The 18,760-nt window shown below is 50.5% G+C and overlaps 7 protein-coding genes across 7 annotated transcripts; 4 read left to right on the top strand and 3 right to left on the bottom strand.

The window, feature by feature from the left end:
• Positions 1–1,669: 1,669 nt before the first annotated feature.
• Positions 1,670–3,201, bottom strand: J4E82_006276 (uncharacterized protein; the record flags this gene model as incomplete). The annotated part of the gene is made up of 3 exons (XM_051732533.1): positions 1,670–2,337; positions 2,387–3,014; positions 3,064–3,201. The coding sequence occupies 3 exons, from the start codon at positions 3,199–3,201 to the stop codon at positions 1,670–1,672; spliced, it is 1,434 nt and encodes a 477-aa protein (XP_051587679.1).
• Positions 3,202–4,304: 1,103 nt separating this feature from the next.
• Positions 4,305–5,468, bottom strand: J4E82_006275 (uncharacterized protein; the record flags this gene model as incomplete). The annotated part of the gene is made up of 3 exons (XM_051732532.1): positions 4,305–5,146; positions 5,199–5,351; positions 5,402–5,468. 3 exons carry the CDS (start codon positions 5,466–5,468, stop codon positions 4,305–4,307), a joined length of 1,062 nt encoding a protein of 353 aa, XP_051587678.1.
• Positions 5,469–5,679: 211 nt separating this feature from the next.
• Positions 5,680–6,534, top strand: J4E82_006274 (uncharacterized protein; the record flags this gene model as incomplete). The annotated part of the gene is made up of 2 exons (XM_051732531.1): positions 5,680–6,053; positions 6,102–6,534. 2 exons carry the CDS (start codon positions 5,680–5,682, stop codon positions 6,532–6,534), a joined length of 807 nt encoding a protein of 268 aa, XP_051587677.1.
• Positions 6,535–8,219: 1,685 nt separating this feature from the next.
• J4E82_006273 (uncharacterized protein) lies at positions 8,220–9,617 on the top strand (the record flags this gene model as incomplete). The annotated part of the gene is made up of 1 exon (XM_051732530.1): positions 8,220–9,617. The coding sequence occupies one exon, from the start codon at positions 8,220–8,222 to the stop codon at positions 9,615–9,617; it is 1,398 nt and encodes a 465-aa protein (XP_051587676.1).
• A 328-nt stretch (positions 9,618–9,945) lies between these two features.
• J4E82_006272 (uncharacterized protein) lies at positions 9,946–11,333 on the bottom strand (the record flags this gene model as incomplete). The annotated part of the gene is made up of 2 exons (XM_051732529.1): positions 9,946–10,927; positions 10,978–11,333. 2 exons carry the CDS (start codon positions 11,331–11,333, stop codon positions 9,946–9,948), a joined length of 1,338 nt encoding a protein of 445 aa, XP_051587675.1.
• A 2,013-nt stretch (positions 11,334–13,346) lies between these two features.
• On the top strand, positions 13,347–15,154 carry J4E82_006271 (uncharacterized protein; the record flags this gene model as incomplete). The annotated part of the gene is made up of 4 exons (XM_051732528.1): positions 13,347–13,353; positions 13,386–13,703; positions 13,751–13,921; positions 13,971–15,154. The coding sequence occupies 4 exons, from the start codon at positions 13,347–13,349 to the stop codon at positions 15,152–15,154; spliced, it is 1,680 nt and encodes a 559-aa protein (XP_051587674.1).
• Positions 15,155–16,434: 1,280 nt separating this feature from the next.
• On the top strand, positions 16,435–17,538 carry J4E82_006270 (uncharacterized protein; the record flags this gene model as incomplete). The annotated part of the gene is made up of 2 exons (XM_051732527.1): positions 16,435–17,355; positions 17,419–17,538. The coding sequence occupies 2 exons, from the start codon at positions 16,435–16,437 to the stop codon at positions 17,536–17,538; spliced, it is 1,041 nt and encodes a 346-aa protein (XP_051587673.1).
• Between the last annotated feature and the right edge of the window lie 1,222 nt (positions 17,539–18,760).

Genomic DNA, 18,760 nt, shown 5'->3' with positions numbered 1-18,760 from the left:
TGCGATATTTTGTATGCTTGCCATCCAAATCATTTGATGCCCTGTGTAGCAAAGCCCGCCTGCTTGGTGAACGCAGGCCTAGTGTCATGCCTTCTTTGAATGCTAATTGTCTGTCTCTCACATATGCAGTTGCTTCTCTTGGAGGGACTTTCATCGGTCGGGATGCAGATAGAAGACGTGGGGGAGTACAACACGATCGAACGCAGAGTGAGTATGTCTTCCCTCGACCACACAGCCCGTAAAACCGCATGTCAGAGCTGCCTGAGCAGCTGGTACCAAGCAAAAGATCGCTCGCCAAGTACCCGAGACTCTCACTCATCGCGACGAAGCGTAGCAAGAGACACCAAGTGTTCGACAATACCAATACATCAAAGAGAGAAACTAAACACCTCTTAGGACAGAGTACTTCTTCCTACTACAATAATGCGTATTAGATCTTTATAGATGTAAATAGAAACCTTAGAAGACTACAACGTTATTTATCTTTATAAGTTTTCTTATTGGGAGATAATGTAGACTGTAAGGTATACCTTATTATTTTTGTACCTGTCTAGTCTTTTCCTTGTATGAGGTAATACAAGACCCGATCGTCAACGTCTCGGTAGAGTTTGGCTGAGGCAGAAAGAGGCAGTCCTAGCGTTGGCGGGAGCGAAATCGACGATGACGTTTCTACAGGAAAAAACCGTCGACTGCACAGGTCGTTGGGTGGCCCACCGCAGGGCTTTCTCCATCGAGACCCCAACTCCATCGATCCCGGCCCCCACACCTTCCAAATCACAGTGGATAGCAGATACACATGCGACACAAGCATTGCCCTCTTACATCTCGTATCCCGCAAAGATATTGACCGGCACACCGCCATCATGCGCAACACACATGCGTCCGCGCAGCAGCACCACACACCACACCAGCCGCCACAGCCAACGGGGATAACGGCGTGGGTATAACAACGCCAAGAGACCCTTGTGGCTAATGTCCCTCAAGCGGCAGTTAGCAGCGAGCTTGGCAATAAGCTTAAGAAGTTGTTGCATGTGGCTCGTGATGCCGTCCGGATTTCTTGGTCAAGTAGAGTGGGCTGGATTGTTGTAGGAATGGGGTCCGCTGCAGGGATGTACGTCATTGCAGGATGCGTATCGGGGACCGTTGTGGAGGAATAGCGCAATTTCTCGGTGGTTTTTTTTCTTTGTGTTGTCGCATGATGAGTGTTTGCGATGATACTTCCCATAATGAGGCGGCCAAGATTTGATGCTTCAAAGATCTGCGGGAACTTATTCCTGACCAAAAAGGTCACGAGGATCGGGCCGGATGTGATATGGGGTGCACGATGCAAGAATGAGGCATTTGAGATTTGAGTTGATGATTTGTTGAATTAGATAATCTGTTGAGCTTTCGACTCGCTTGCTTCGCTATACAGTGCCGGCCATATCTTGTCGTTGCGACACGAGAACATTTCCCTCGTCTAAGAAAGCTCTATGCTTTATGCTGATTGCTGCCCATACCAAAGAAACTCCATGAAATGCGACGAATGTTGGTATCCGCAGATGTAATAAACCCAAACAAAGGAAATCGTAAAACCGAAAATGAAACCCGACAACAAGGAAAACCGAGCAGGAGGTTCTCATCTGTAACTCCTGATGATGATGCTTGTAATTTTGCGCATTGTGTTGATTTAAGCCATGCTTGCGACACCGTGCTTCTCGTCTTCGTTCTTCTCGAACATCTTGTCCTCAAGCCACTTGGTGGCTTTCGCGCATTGTGCGTCGACGTATGTGGTCCAGAGGTGAGCGATGGTGTATTCGACGACGAAGAAGATGGGAATGGCGAGGGCCCAGACCAACCAGTTTGTAGACCTGGGAATGTAGTGTTCAATAGCTTCGCCCTGACCATCCTTTGGCTGCTCGACGTGGTATGGTGCAGTGCTGAATCCGTAAATCAGGCGAGCTAGGCCAACCTTCATGACCGTTCCGTGGGTAAGGTATACGGCGAAACTGTTGCGGCCAACCCACATGAAGAGCTTGTTCGAGAACATGCTCTGCAGAGAAGGCGATAGCCAGATTCCGGTGACCATCAGATCCCATCCGATAGCAGTCCAGCGCTTGGGGTAGCTTGCTGCACCCTGAGGAATAATCCAGTCTCCAATATTCTTAAGCTGAACAGACCAAGCCGACCACTCCCAGTGCTCTCCCGGGTAGCACGCCACATACCAGCCGAGGATGATGAGGAATGCGGTCGCAATACGTCGAGCCTTGACACGGCTGTTGATGAATTCGCGGAAGCTCTTCTCGGAGCCAAGATCGCAGAGAATGACACCGTAGAGGAACTGGCACTCGAAAGTTTCTAGTGATGTTAGTGATTGTTGCGAGCAAGTTCAACGATCAATACATACCCTTCTCAGGGCTAGTGCGCATCCAGTACCACAGGAACAGAACCATGCAGGTAAAGAGGCGCATGCGGAACTTCATGAAGACAGTGGCGAAGAGCAAAACGTAGATGAGGAAAGCACCTTGCAGCAGAGGCAAGAGAGCCCACTGGTGGTCATCGTATTCGTTGTTGGCGCCGGACCAAGACGTCTGGAAGTTCTTGATCAATCGTGGGATTTCCGTATCAAGGCCACCGATGTTGGTAGGGACAGAACGACGGAACCAGTGAGAGTCGCTCAAGTGGGCAACCTCGAAAGCACCAATTTGGGCAAAAAACCACGCAATGACCAGAGCAATGGTTGCGGGCATAATCAGTCGCGGTGGGCGACGGAAAGCAGATTTGCCCAGTGTCTCCAACGCAGCTGGAACGTTTCCAGATTTGGCCTGTCGAAGTGGTTTGATAGCGCATACGTAACCGGTGAGAAAAGCAAACATGGTAACACCGATACGGCCTTGGAATGGTAATCGGAGGAAGGGCAGTTGCAGTAGTTGCGGTGCTGCATTCTCGTTGTCACGCGGTGACCAAAGGCTGTAGTCCCAAGCCCGGCATAAATGTGTTACGACAACCCAGAACGAAGCGACTCCACGAACACCCTATGACGGTTAGCAGACACCCATATCTGGCTGGACTATGACAGCCTACCTCAACCCAAGTAACATTCTGGCGATTGTTGGAAGCCATCTTTCCGGGACCAGCGGCGGGTTCCAAAGGAGTAGCAAGGCTCGAGATGGTGGCGCGCGCGAGCGATAACGGGGCCTTTGCTAGGAAAGACATACGCATGCAGACGACTTAACGACTGATGATGGGATATACAGGCCCCAAGTGGTGATGTGTAAGAACGCTCAGCGATTGCAGGAAAACAAGAGAGGGAAGAAAAATGAGCGACAGTGACAGCTATAGAGGCTGCATTGGTGTGGGTAGAATCGAACCAAGAAGGAGGTTAAGTGCATGGCAAGGGTGCAAGCAAGTTCCCCCATGCGAAGACGGCATCTCGGATAGGCTCTCTTGGCATGATAGAGATGCGTCGAGAAGGAATAGGGATTTTTGGCCGTCTAATTGGCTTTGGGGCTGAAAGGGGGAACAAGCGCCGAGCCAGCATGGGTGGCCGCGTAATAATCGTCGGTGGATGGTGAATGTTCCCCACCGGTTTCAGGCCTTCTATTTCTTGGCAACAAGCCGCCTGCATGGGCAATTCGCTGTGGCGGTGACAGAGGATGCGCCAACCGGGATTCGGCACTGCACGCAAGAAAACGAATATAGTGATTGTGTTGGCACTGCCTGTGGCTAAAGGAACGGGTGCTTGCCTAGGGATGCGCAGAGGTTGCGTTGCATCCATGGCGAAAAACCTTGGACGTGTGGCGCAACATTGGAACCTAAAGCAGCGCGTCTTCGGGTCTCAGTACCCACCCTCCACGTTTGGCCGGCGGCTGACAGTGGGTGAGATCGTCGACGTAGATTAGATGACAGCCGCTGTTTTGTGTGTTTCAACTTTCGAGGCCGCGCAATGTGTGTAGCGCGTCTCACAGCAACGTCCTAGCGCGCTTCGACGACAAAGAAGTGCGTACAGGACGACGCGTTGTATCATGCGTAGATTAGGAGCCTCATTTCGGCATTGTGGATAATGATTCAAGCGCTGGCATCGTTACGAAGCCACAGCTGACTGTCGTGGCATGCAATTCTGGCGATTCCAAAATGCCATCTGTCAGCATGCATGCGCCATTTGGGTTTTTTCCGTTGACTCAGGTCCCGGGTACCTTGGGCAGGAACGCCCGGGAGCTTGGCGGCCCTGTAAAATGAGCGGGTGAGATGCGTGATGTCATTATACATGTCGCCTATTGACTGACTTGAGGTCTATTGCTCGCTACACCAACACCGCTTGAGCCTCAGTGGTTCTTCTCAACAATTTCCTTGGCAAAGGCCGCAAAGTCTCTCTTCTCGTCAACCTTTTCCCACAGATTCGGCTGCGTAAACACGGCTAGTGTGTTTCTCGCTACTTTTCCTCCAGCTGCAGCACCTCTTACAAAATGAGGCACAGCTTTGAACTTGCCCTTTGTGATGATCTCCAGTGCTTCGCCAGTCTGGAAAGCGAGGCAGTCGCGGGGTATGCTGACCTTTGTGACAGTACCGGTGCGGGAGTGAATGTAGAGACCCGCCTTGGGATCCGGTGAGCGGTCAAGTTCCTGAAGAGGCGCGAATGATGTACCGGTCTTTGGAGGACTGACGGCTTCATCGACAAACATGGCCGAGGTGAGACCTGTGAGACAACCATGATCAAGATGAGTGGCACACCAGTCGTCCTCATCACCACTGGATGTGTCGGGGACTGACGAGGGGCTGGGGAAGTAGTGCAGTAGTCTGGCTTTGGTCGAGACACTTGTCTTGACTACATGCTCAAGGTACCCTTTCTGGTAGCCGTCGATATTGGCTTCGGCGTACTTGTCGCAGGCACGGGCAACCAATGCGGCTATGTCGATGATGAGAGTGCATAGCTCACGGAAGGTGTCCTCGAAGCCTGGGAGGAGCTCTTGGGAAGGCCAAACGTTGGGCGCCGTGTACTCTGGGAAGGATGGGTACTTTTCAGCGAATGACTTCTGCTGCTCTTCGAAACCATTGGCACAGTTGACGTAGTATGAGCCCTTGAGGGTGTCATATCTGCCGTCCTTGAGGGTCTCTTTTCCACAGCTCCAGCCAACTAGCCATTTGGATGCCGGCGATTCAAGTTTGGCTGGTCACCTATCAGTATCCATCCCATTAGGGAGTTTGGGAACGCGGCTCACCTAACTCGTCTTCTGGTAGATTTCCCAGAGCAGAGGCGTATGACAATAATTTATGTCGCAGCTCATGGAATTTGGAAGGCAGATCCTTTACAACTATAATGCCCAAGCTAGACGATCCGAAGGCATCTTCGAGTAGAGAAAAGTCTACATCGTCTACAGAGATATCAGCCACTGTGGGTTGTGGTGATGCAAATGCCACTCACTATTCTTCAGAGCCTCTAGACCTACGGCGACGGCACTCTGGCTCACTGCAGCGTTAGCGTTGGCCATTTTAGTCGTCGAGCAAGATGCAGTGACTGATGATGCTATTCACACTCGGTAGCCAGTACTGCTTCTTTATCGTGATCTCGTAGTGCGGGTTTGGTCTCGTCTGATCAGAATCTCGACTGCACCTGCCTGATTTGCTTCAGCCTCGGCCAACTCCGATCTCTCAACTCCGACGCCTAACCACCACCACCACCACCATCGCGGCGCCATCACCATGCCCAAGGCACTCCACTTCAAGGGTGACAAGAAGGTCAAGAAGCGCAGAAAAGCTGCCGACCCTTACGACGCCGATGAGAAGCCCTCGAAGCAGCTTACGACCAGCGCACCTGCCGAAGCCGAGAGCGACGACTCTTGGGTGAGCGCAGATGCGCCGACAGACATCTCAGGACCTATAGTCATTGTGCTGCCCACCGACTCGCCGAACACGTGCCTGGCATGCGACGCTAACGGAAAGGTCTTTGCAAGCGAATTGGAGAACATAGTCGAGGGCGATGTCGCGACGGCTGAACCGCACGATGTGCGCCAGGTCTTCGTCGCGAATCGCATCGCTGGCACCGAACAGCTCAGTCTGAAGGGCCATCACGGAAGGCACGGAGCTTCAGAGGACATGCAAAAGACGCGACTGACATGATGTAGATATCTGAGCTGCGACAAGTTCGGCGTCCTAAACGCGACCGCGACCGCCATCTCTCCCGAAGAAACCTTTGTCGTCGTTGCCGTGCCCGACAACCCCTCCGCATTCTCCCTACAGACTGCCCGCGACAAGTTCCTGACCATCGAAGAATCGTCTGGGAAAGCCCCAGAACCACGGGGCGATGCCGAACACATAGACTTCAGCACCACTTTCCGCATACGCATGCAAGCCCGCTTCAAGCCGCGGCTCAAGGCGAGCAAGGAAGAGAAGGCGAATGTCAAGATTAGTCGCAAGGAGCTAGAAGACCAGATTGGCCGGCGTCTCAACGACGACGAGGTCAAGAAGCTAAGGAAGTCGAGGGTTCAGGGCAACTTCCATGAGACAGCCTTGGACATGAAGGTCAAATCTAGCCACGACAAGTATGCCAGCATGTGAAGGTCCCATCGTATCAGCCATGGTGCCTCAGTAGCAACAAGGCGTTGCGTCGCTGCATGGTGCCGCAGAGACACCACAAGCCAACCTTGGCGTCCACAAGCAACGGCTGCACCCGCGTCACACCATGCTATGCATATAGCCGATCCTATGGATGCGACACTGCAAGGCCGCGTAGCCTTCATGCGCCACGACCCGGAACTGGTTTCGAAACAGCACACGCCACAACTTTGTGGCTAGGCGTCTGGCTGGGCACAACCTAGTACCCGTGTACTCAAGACCGCTGGTGCGGTTGAGCGGCAACTCTTATCTCAACAATACAACACAGACTGCCAGCACGTCGCACACGGTCGTTTTGTTTTTGTTGTTTCGCGGACCCCGTATCAATAGCCAAGAGAAACGAATACGTCTTTTGCAAGACCTCCGTGCACTCTTTCTTTTTCCTCCTTTTCTTTTTGTCCGTCCGCGTTTTTGTCGACAGATGTAATCATGACGAGTCTGCAAGCAAGATCAGTGTCAGCTGCGAGTGACTTGTGCCTGAGTGACTGGTCAGATGAAGCATGCTGTGCCGGCTGAATAATCACTACCAAAGACGCATACGATAGCGAACAAGTCAGTCGTCTAGCAGATTGGCTCATAGCCTACTTTCTTGTGATGAACAACATGATTAGGACTCTTACACTCCAATCACAGGACCGACTGAATGACCCAAAGATCGATTTACTGGCTAGACACAGAGTCTCGACACCCAAAGCACCACAGACGAAGGCCGCATTAGTACCTCAAAGGAAGCATGTCCTTTCACCTCCCTGTTTGCCCTGATACATTCCTAGTCAAGACCAAATAATCGCTGAATTATCACACCGATGTCTCAGTTCTCCTCGATTCCTCAAAGACAGCAGTAGGAGCCTCAACAGTAGCATCGAATCTTGTCCAGCTGAACATGCAAACTCAACAGTACGACTGTGTCTAAGCATATTCGTAATGCTTCTAGGAGGAATACATACGTCTTCCTCGCCAGTGTCGTACGAATATCCAATCAGCGGTTTCGCTCCGATGCCTGGGGATGTTGGTAATTCACAGACATAGAAAAACTGGTAGATGGTCGAGCTGATTTGAGCCTCTGACAACGACCCTGTTTCCATTGTCTGACAAACCATGGTTTGAACTAGAAGGTCTACTCCAGCGCAAGCCATGCAAGCATCACAAAGCGGGCTAACATCCGTGATCACTGGACTGAGCCTGAAAGGAACATACTATTTTCTATTACCCGACCTATAGAACTGCGGTATCGTGTGATTGTTTTCACAGTACTGAATAGTTAAAGGTCTACAATAGTAGATCGGTGAATGCTGGAAATCGGTAAATCGCCGCGCTGCGAAGTAGAACCGCCTTTCACCCATCTCCACATTTGAGCCTAGGTTCGAGGATCCACGCCTCGCAATCGAGCTGAGTGGACATTCACAGGTAACAAGGCTCGGGAATCTTATTACCACAACTTCACGTAAGTCCCCACCACACCAACCGTGGTTAGACATTCGCGACCACAGTTATATAGTCCGACCTGCACACACCAAAAAGATTTCACTCTTAATTCTGAAAACCCAATCTTCTCACTCCGGTATACCGCCACTTCAGACCATTTGGGAGATTTCACGGCTGCGTAACACATCGCACATACGACCATCATGCCTGGCCAGTACCTGCAAGAGGACTGGAAACTTACCAACGGTGCCACACCTATACTGTGCTTCACCACAGCCATACTATACGCCCTCTATATTCTCTCCTTCCCACCAACCAGGCGCCTCTACCGCAAACTCTCCATCTTCATCCTCGCCTTACCAACATGGTATGCATTCCGATACTCGGACCAACTCTGTCCACACTTCTTAGTAAATGACACATTTGCGCGGACGTGTCTAATATGGTTCGCGCACATGAGCTACGAAGTCTGCGTCGTAGAATTTGCGCCGGTTCTGCCAAAGGACAAGCAAGACATGGGAGAACAGGAACAAATTAAAGAAAGAGTCAGACAAGGATACAAAGTTCTTTTCGATCGGAACCACACGCAGGTACTTGAACAGAGACAACAGCACAAATCACCGACAAACCCCAATGGAGTTTCGGCATCGAAAGAAAAGACCGGAGAAGAGCAATATACAGCAACCGATAAGAAGACTGACGAACCTATCTTACGGAGCACTCGTATCCAGCACGGTGTTGTGCTACCTGAGAAAGAAGGCCATGGCTACTCGCGCTGGAGATTTGTTGGCTACCATATCCTCAAGGGGCTCGTTTACTATGGCCTCCAAAGGGTGTTCGACCTCTACGAAACACGCTACTCCCCTCTTGTCCTACCGCCTAGCGCATACATGACACCAGAGCTCTTGAAATTCTTCCAGCAACTGCCAACATCTATGGACCACCAAGAGATAACCTGGCGGTTAGAGTTCACGTTCGACTGGTGCATCTTGTCCTTATGGATGTATGAAAGCTATCACAGTGTGTTCGCCGTTCTCTACGTCGGTTCGGGGCTAGACGGCCCGGAAGAGTGGTCTACAGCTCTCTTTGGCCCATTTAGTAACGCATGGTCGGTGAGAAGGTACTGGTCGAAGCATTGGCACAATTATGTCTATCACTCATTCTCAGGCCACATCAAATGTGTGACGAGAGGCTGGCTGGGTATGAAGCGCGGTGCAGTCACGCGAATGGTCGAGAATACGCTTGTCTTCTTCGTATCCGGCCTTATGCACTCACTCGTTCGGTGGCAACAGAACCCTTCTGGCGATTGTTGGGCTATCACATGTTACTATGTTGCGCAGATTCTACCTATGATATTCGAGTGGTGTGTGGCGACTCAGTGGAGCAAGGTGCGGAAGTTGTTAGGCTTCAGGTCAGACTCAAGGTGGCTGCGTAGCGCGGAGTATGCTATTGGGTATTTGTGGGTCATCGCCTGGTTTCTTTTCAGTGTGCCAAAGTACTACCAAGCGAGGATGGCGTGGTCAAATGTGAAGAGGCTTAAGACTTTCATAGCGGAGTTAGAGGCTGCTCGAGCTCTCAATGAGACGAGCACAGAACGGTAGAGGGCAGGGAGGGGTCGAAGCTCCAGCATGCGAAAGGAATAAGTCAAGTTTATATCATGGGACACATTGTCAAACGATGATGGAGAATGGTCAGAGTTAAATTGTCATAACACCCCGACCTTTTGTCATGCATATCGATTGGGTTTGTGCGTCGACGAAGTTTCCACCTACAATAAGCCTCGGATGATAGTGTTAATCGTCAGTTGAATCGAAATGATGATGCATACATTAATATATTTACATCTTTATGTTCATGTAATAATTATTTACTTCATTCTTGTTGGTATCATTAAACTATGCTACATGTTTTGGTATAATGAAAGCAGGCTTAGTACCTGGTCAACTCAGGGCTATCCTTGGACGCTGGGAAACTCCACTTGGTCTCAACAAAGACCTTCTGCATGCCATCCTCCTTCTTCTCGAACTTGTAGTAGACCTTGTCCAAGTCTTCAAGGCGAACACGGTGGGTGACCATCTTCATCGGGTCGATGCGTTTCTCCTGGATCATCTGGAGGAGAGACTCCCAGTACATGTGAACAGGTGCTTGACCGTTACCAATAAGACGGATACCACGCTCCATAAGAGAACCGATGTTGAAGTGGTTGGTGAAGCCGACGTATACACCAGTAATACCACAGCGACCCATATTCCGTGTGCTGGTAATCATCTCGTTGATGAGCTCGCTGGTGTCGGTCTCGAGACCGAGCATCATCTCGAAGTAATGTGCCCAGCCCTTGGCGTACTCACCGGCAGCACACTCAATGCTGACGTCTGGACCGCGGTTGTTGCACATCTCCTTGAGTTTGCTTGTGACCGACTCGCCCTTGGCCAGTGTAGAGAAGTCGAGAGTATCGACATTGGGGTATCTGGCCTTGACGAAGTCGAGACGCCAGTTAGAGTCGATCATGATGACCCTGGATGCGCCTTGCATCAAAGAGAAATCCGCAGCCATTTGTCCAATCGGGCCGGCTCCCCAAATGGCGACTACATCACCCTTATTGACACCAGTGTCGACAACAGCGTGCCATGAAGTGCACAGAACGTCAGAAAGGAAGAGACCCGCCTCGTCAGGAACATCATCGGGAAGCGGCAGTAGGTTGACGTCGCCGTATGCCACGCGAGTGTACTCTGCTTGACCACCAGCATATCCACCAGTGAAGTGAGAGTAACCGAACATGCCTGCTGTCCGGCCGCCGTACATTGCGTTCTCAATTGTGTTTGAGTTGGTCTTCTCGCACTGTGAAGACAGCTTCTGTTTGCAGTAGTAGCAGTCACCGCAGGCGATCTGGAAGGAGGCAACGACTCGTTGACTATATTTTATTAGCGATGCCTCTAAGCAAAAACTTCGAGATAGACGTACCCCTTCTTGAACTTTGTGACACCGGGGCCGCACTCGTCTACGACACCACAGAACTCATGTCCGAGAATGTCGCCCTTCTGCATCTCCACGACAGTGCCGTGAAGCAAGTGCAGGTCAGAACCGCAGACTGTGGAACCAGTGACCTTGACGATAACGTCACGATCCTCTAGAATCTTGGGCTTCGGTGTGTCAATCATTCGGACCTCGTTCTTGCCGTACCACGCCAGAGCCTTCATTGTCTCAGAGTAGTCGGCTGTACTCTCATCGTTGCCAGGGTTGGTGACGTTCTGCGCGGTGGTGGCGTTATCGCCATGGCCAATGACCTTCTCGGCCTGGCGAGCTGCTTGGGACATCATCTTGGGCGTAGGTTCGATGTGCAGCTGTTATGTGAAGGGTAGAAAGTGCTCAGAGTTGGAAAGGGTCTGATAGAGAGGGATGGAGATGGAGAAGTGACAACATGCGCAGAGTGCCTACCTTTTCAATGCTAACAGAGACAAAACCGATGACATATTGCCAACATGTGACGTTGAATTTGCAGCCTTCTTACAACTACCGCGAACCAGAAGATTATCCGCCCCCTTGTACATGCGCTTGGAGGGGCTAGCCTAACGTCATGACACGCCATGGAGGGGTACAAGTCCGCTCTACGCGAGCTGAACAGGTGCGGATTCGGAAATGCCATGTGCTGGCGCAGATCGACGTTGATGACGGGAATTCTGACGAGCGTCATGGCGATGTCATGGCGGGGCAACACGCGTTTCGCGTTTCGCCGTTGGAGCTAGACAGGGAGCTATGGCCAGACCACCAAGTATGCTCGGAGCGGCCTTCGCTCGGCATATAGGATTGATGTCGTATTAAGCTCGGGGTGTTGATATGAGAGACAAACCGGATTAATCGTGACGTGCAAGAGTAAGAGGCATGTGGAACTGATCCTTTGGAGTTGACATGGAGGCATACATGGTAGAATAGTGATGGGCTTCAAGCCAGCGGCAACGCGAGGACTTATATGCTTGCGACTGAGGACCATGATGGTGGATCGAGCATCCGGATCATTGCTAAACGCTGAGAATCCGGGGAGTTGACATGCATCAAACTCTTGGTGAACGGACTGGGTAAGTGCTGACGCAGGTACAGACACTTCGTTTGTTGCCATGTGCGCCAGATTGAGGAGCGTTAGCAGTAAGACGAATGGCTCGACCAAGTCAGCGACAACTTTTAGGCTGCTATTTGCACTTGAGAGTCATGGCATCTTGTTCATGCACCCCATACAACAGAAAAACCAAACAGGTAGAGATAATAAGCTCTACCTTACAGCTTACGTTAGCTCCTAACAACAGAGATTATAAAGATTAATAGTATTGTAGACTTCTAGATTCTCTATAAATATTTATATAGCTGTAATATAGTTTGCTGTAGTAGGAAGAAGTACTCTGCTCTTATAACATGTTTAGTCCATAAGTGGAGATCAAAGCCAAAAATCGAAGTCCAGATTCCAGCAGGACGTCAGGATATCTAGTGGGAAGACAGGTACAGACAGCTACCCCCAAAGCTAGTAAAATCAGGATGTCTTGACAATGCTCTAGCTTTCTAGCCACCCTCAGGTCTGCTCAAGATTCCGCCTATACTAACCCCTCTACATCCTTGGCAGCACCATGGTGGCTTGAGTTGGTCGGGTAGACATCCTCAAACATCATGGCCGCGCTTTGTCATTCAGTCAAACTTCTTCCTCAACCCAATGCACAAGGCTCTGGAATCAATGAAAAAAAAAAGCCGCAGTGGCAGACCAGCAAAAATTGCCCCGCTGAAGCCCCCGAAGGAGATTCATGACAACACCACACCCCGCTGTGCAATGGAGGCGACGTTGTCAGACCATCAAATACTTGAGCTTGATGAGTCGCAAGAAGGTAAGTATGCTGGCCAGATTTGGGGCTGGGGGAAAGCTAGAATATAAGCCCAAAGATTCTTGGCACGCTAGTGAATCATGTGACTGCGCACAGCCGCTTTGCCCTCGCTTGACGGCTCAACTGCGGATGGGCCGAGCTTTGGCAGTCTGAGGTGAAAGTTCTCTCACCTCGACATTCCATCCATTACTTGTCATCGGCGTGCCGTCACAGGCATGTTCCAGAGAAAGGTAAGTCTACAACATTCCATTGCATACACAGCTGCCTTGCGCTGCTTATCAGCGCTCAATGGGTCGATTGATATGTATTATCAGTCCCGCGTTGAGCTCTGTCAAGCTTCGCAAGCGCCGTAGCCCACAACCCTTCCTATGATGATCCAAAACAACCTTAGAACCGTTGCGAATGACGCCTTCGGGCGGTTGACTTCACCATACCCTTTACTGAACCCGTCTTCACTACATATTCATTATGACACGTTCTTTGCGACCAGTAGCTAACGAGATAAAGGAACCATGAGCCGGCCAACCTTGAACTTTCTCCGCCCATACCTTCATCAGGCTAGTCGCTCCATCAGACCGGAACATGCGCGAGCATATCTCTCTGTTCAGCGGCGCTTTGTTCAGAGCCTAGCCGCTGATGCATATACTGGCCCACATGATGTAGAGAAGCAGAAGCGCTTGGAGCACCTGGGCAAGGTGAAGCCCTTGGGCGATTATCACCCTAGGCTGGCTTATTCCGCGGATGCGCAGAACTTATCGATACGTGACTTTAATGCCAAGTACGATGGCATCCAAGAAACAACTCCTGATCGTGTGTCTGTGTTTGGTATGATTCACTACCCGTGAGCACCGGTCCGGTTCTGACAGTGTCAGGAAGGGTGCGCTCAGTGCGACTGCTTGGCTCCAAGCTAATGTTCCTCGATATTGAACGTGATACACAGCGATTGCAGGTCATGGCAGAGCTGAAGAAGCTCACACCTCAAGACGGCCTTGATGAGAACTTTAAGAATTTCAAGAAAGTCGCTCGGGTTGGTGACTGGGTGTGTAAGTGATGAAGCCGTCGAGCTTGATAATAGACTCTAATGCCGCAAAGCCATCAACGGTAACCCTACAAAGACATCGAGTGGACAGCTCTCAATTCTCGCCCTCGACGTACCCCAGATTCTCGCGCCATGCCTTCATCACCTCCCAGAGAGGGTTGACGATGCCGAGACACTTGCGCGACGACCACACATTCACGCGCTCACAAGCGACGAGCCTGGCGATGTCCTGCGTCTCCGGGCGCTGATCTATGACTACGTGCGCACGTACTTCATACAGAGCGGCTTTTTGGAAGTGGAGACACCCATGTTCGACGTTAACGCTGGAGGTGCTATTGCACGACCCTTTGAGACTGTCGCAAACGAGTTATCCAATACTCCTATTAGACTCAGGATAGCACCTGAGCTCAACCTGAAGCGGCTGATTGTTGGAGGACAGGATAAGATCTTCGAGATTGGACGTGCCTTCAGAAATGAAGGTGTGGACAACACGCATAACCCAGAATTCTCAACTTGCGAATTCTACGAAGTTGGCGCGAACCTGCACACAGTCGTCGCCAGGACAGAGCAATTGGTACACGGTCTTCATACTGCGATTGAGTCATTGAGGTCCACGTACTTCCCTACCCTAGCGTCGCCGGAGGATATCGATTTCGCACAGCCTTTTGCTCAATTGCCCTTCATACCCACAATCGAGCAAGCTTGTGGTCGCAAGCTACCTGATCTTTCATCATCGGATGCTTCCGACAAGCTGTTACAGCTATTCGGTGAGCTGGACCTCGCCATCCCGCCCAATCCCACTCTTCCACGTCTACTTGATACTCTCGCGGAGATCTACATCGAGCCTCTCTGTAAAAACCCTACATTCATCACCCAACACCCGGAAGCACTTTCTCCCCTCTCAAAGTCATACGTTGACGAGGTCACTGGACAACGTGTCGCATCTCGTGTGGAGCTCTTCATCCACGGCCGCGAATATGTCAACGCATACGAAGAAGAAAACTCGCCGTTCGAACAGCGTCGCAAGTTCATCCAACAGCGTGACTTCCATCCCGAGGGTGAGGGCGCCATCGACGAGAGTTATCTCGAGGCATTGGAATGGGGTATGCCGCCGACTGGTGGCTGGGGGTGTGGGTTGGACAGACTGGTCATGCTGTTCGCTAGTAAGAAAAGGATCGCCGACGTGTTGCCTTTTGGCACCTTGCGAAACGTTGTTAGTATTGCTAAGACGACGTGAGCGGCTTTCTTTTGCGGCAAAGTCGAATCATCTTCAAGAAACAATACATCATTAAACATATAGTGGTCTATCTACCTTCCGCAGTACTCAACCTATCTCTCGAAACTACACAAGGCGGCTTGTTGGATCTGTTCACTTGGTAGATTCTCTTTCGCCCCTGATCAAGGAGCAGAATACGAGGCTTGTAGCAGAGATGTAATTTATTAAGCTACTTAGCACTACATCAAAGAGAGAAACTAAACATGTCTTGTGAACCTCAGGTGCCCACCTGCATGAGCTCGGACGCAGTTCGACCGAATGCCTCCCCGGCATTTCACGCTCGTTTAGTTTATACACAATGATACAAGCCTTGCTGAGCTAAAATAGCGTGGCTGTTCATACTCTTGATTCTGGTTAAGGGCAAGCGAGAGCCGTAGCGAATGGCGTGGTGTCAACCGCTCGGCTCCGACACTTCTTGCAGAACAGATCATGCGTCTACCGCCATCCCGCAAACTACCACTGCTTTGCGAAGACTACTGTCACGGCTGAATTCCGCAATCATCGACACAAGATGTTTTCATTGTCGCTGATTGCATGAGTCCATTGGCCGCCATCGAATTTATTCATGATTCAATGGGCCGTAGCCCGTCGATCCCTCCACTTCGCATGCACAAAACACTTTGATGCGCAACGCATGTAGAAGGTCCGACATGCGTGGCGCTTCGATGACCTTGATTTGGGCGCTCATTGCGGGGCTGGCCTTCACCGGTATCGTATTCGGACGACTTTTCAGCCTCTTCAGCTAAGGGCCTCGGCAAGCTACTCACTATGTAGCCTAGAGGTATTCATACGCCAAAAGATAGGTGGTCTCTTCCGTCTTAGCAAAACATCGTCTTCACTATCGGATGTCCTGCTGGTGGCTTTTCCATCGTTCTATTCAGTTAGATATCTTTCCATACAAGACATGCCTCTGGTTAGTGATGTTCCCGTACGAACTGCATGCGAGACATGTACTGATTTCCTACATCAATCTCTAGGTTCGGCCCCCACCTCTCCCGCCTCGAAATTCATCGTCTTCACAGTCAGGAACACCGCAGACGAAACAGTACCCAACGCTTGGGTTGTGCGGGCGGTCGAGCTTTACACAAGGACACAATGACTGGCTGCAAATCAGTTCACCAAGAAGAATCCCAAATTTTGACATCTGTCCGGACTGCTATAACACATCTTTCCGCGGTACTCGCTATGCTTCCCTTATTTCTGCACAATCTGCCAAACCGGCAAACCCCCAACTTCAGACTATGTGCGATTTCTCGTTCTTATGGGTAAGACTAGCCTACATGTGGCTATTTCAACAGGGCCAGCCTGATCTGAGCTTGTTGGGCGAAATTTCAAGTATTCAGAGAGACAAGGATGGTATTTGCCCAAACTTCAACATGGAGGATACAGAGGTCAAAAAAGGGGGGAAACCGGCCGTAACGAGGACATGGTATTCTCTTCGAGACCCAAAGACCGGATCGCTGGTCGAGGAAATGACGGCCTGTTCGGACTGCGTTGCGCATATCAACATCATCTTTCCTTGCCTGAAGCGGATTTTTGCGCCAGTTGCGGATGGACAAGCGCTACTTGCAACCTGCGACCTTATGACTCAAGGAAATGGACAACAACGGTGTCTAGAGTACGTTGACAAGATCGCCAGCGTTGCAGAAATTACACTGGAAACCAAAACCCGGGACGTTACACCACTGATCGATTTTGTCAAGAAGTGGGCACCAGTCCCTGTCTGCCAAAAGGGGAATTCGGTCAAAGGAGAGAAACAATACTGCTTGTCATCCATGGCATCCGAGTTCACCGCTTGTGAAGACTGCTACCTCAAACACGTTGAGCCCCTCTACTCCAGTTCACCGCGACCAGCGATCCTCTCGCAGTTCAGGGCTCAAGAACCACACCCTGGTGGTTTCATGTGTGACCTCTACTCTCCCCGCCTTCAGACCTACTTCACAGACGCCTGCCGTACCAATGACCTGTCAACTTTTCGGCAGAAGATTCAGGCACGAAACAACAAGATGCAAGAATTGGATATTCAGCTTGCACGCATGAAGCAAGAGTTCCAGCAGCTGAAGATGCAGGAGAATATGCATATGAATCAGATGAGGATCGCTCAATCGCAGGCTAGGATGGCTAGCACGCAATGGACTGTCAGCGGATGGATCGGACCCCCAGTGAGTACTCGGTGGATTGGCGTATGGTTATGACTGAATAGAACAAGGCTGATAGTAGTATAGATTGATTGGAGTGCGACGAATGCGCAAATGGCCAAGGCTAGCGAAAAGGCTATGCAGGCGGCTATTATTCAAGACAACATGACGGCGTTGGAAAAGGAATGGAACGACCACTGGAAGTAAAGCTTCCTTGATCCTAACAATGCATACTAAGTGGTACATTAGTGTGCTATTGGTCTTGAGCAACTTAGAAGGCGCTTGTAATCATGTTCTGGATCAAATGTTGTTTTCACCTCTCACTGTACTCAGCAAGCATACGCGCAAGAGTTTTGTTAGTGAATGCACTACGCCAAAGAGAGAAACTAAATATCTCATTTAAGCAGAGTACTTCTTCCTACTACAATAAAGCGTGTTAGAGCTATATAGACATACATAGAGAACCTAGAAGCCTACAATACTATTAATCCCTATAATCTCTCTTGTTAGGAGCTAATGTAAGCTGCAAAGTAAAGTTTACTATCTCTACCTGTTCGATTTTTCTCTTGTATAGGGTGAATGCGTCGAGGAAGCTACGACTGGCAGTGGTGTATTGCAAGACCCAGTGCTATTACGCGACACATGACATCGGCTTCCATGCATTGTTTGGTGATCACCTACACAGAGGCGTACGTTCAAGACGTAGTGAAACATTGAACCCCCATGATGCCGCACAGCGCCAGTCGCACGAGGCTGTACATACACTGTGCTTGTCTAAGGCAGACTGCAACAAACAGTATCTCTGATTCTGAGGCGTCGATGTGCTTTTTTAGGGCTGACGATCACCCGAAAAGCACATTCTATGGATTGCAGAAGCGCCCGGAACGGGAGGGAGTGTTCCTAAATAGCTGAGCCCCTCGGAGATTTCATGCTATGAGCAGCGTCATGGAAAGTGCGGTGGCTTCAGATCTCTTCATCGTGATTCGCATGATCTTCTGAACGGTAAGAGTCTGCAAAGACGGTCTGGCCTGACATGAAAAAACAAGAACCGCAAGGCAGTGTAGCTGTTGGTAGGGCGAACCCCGCTTGTTGGAGGTCATTGCAACACTCGATGACAAAGCAGTTTAAGATCGAGATGTCTGTTACCATGCCATTGTTGGTGGACCTCGCTTGTATGCTCGTTTTCCTGTTTAGGGAATTGACAATGGTGAAGAACAAAAAAAAAACGTCAGCTTTTCGGGTAGTGATCGTACCGGCACGCTGGGATGTCGCGTGGCTGTCGCTAGCCGGGATCGCTTTCAGGCCGCCCTTTGTTATGATCTTGAATGCTTGGAGCTATCTGGATGCCAGTACCCGAACCAGTTTAGGAGGGTACCGTTGGTGGTGGAGATGCTTGCCAAAGAGACGGTGGGAGTAAGCGCCGATAACG

Source organism: Alternaria postmessia, assembly GCF_024291825.1.
Source record: "Alternaria postmessia strain BMP 2775 chromosome Unknown scaffold_36, whole genome shotgun sequence".
Classification (NCBI taxonomy): Eukaryota; Fungi; Ascomycota; class Dothideomycetes; order Pleosporales; family Pleosporaceae; genus Alternaria; species Alternaria postmessia.
Note: the sequence above shows the minus strand (reverse complement) of the source record. Positions and strands in the feature narration are given on the sequence as shown.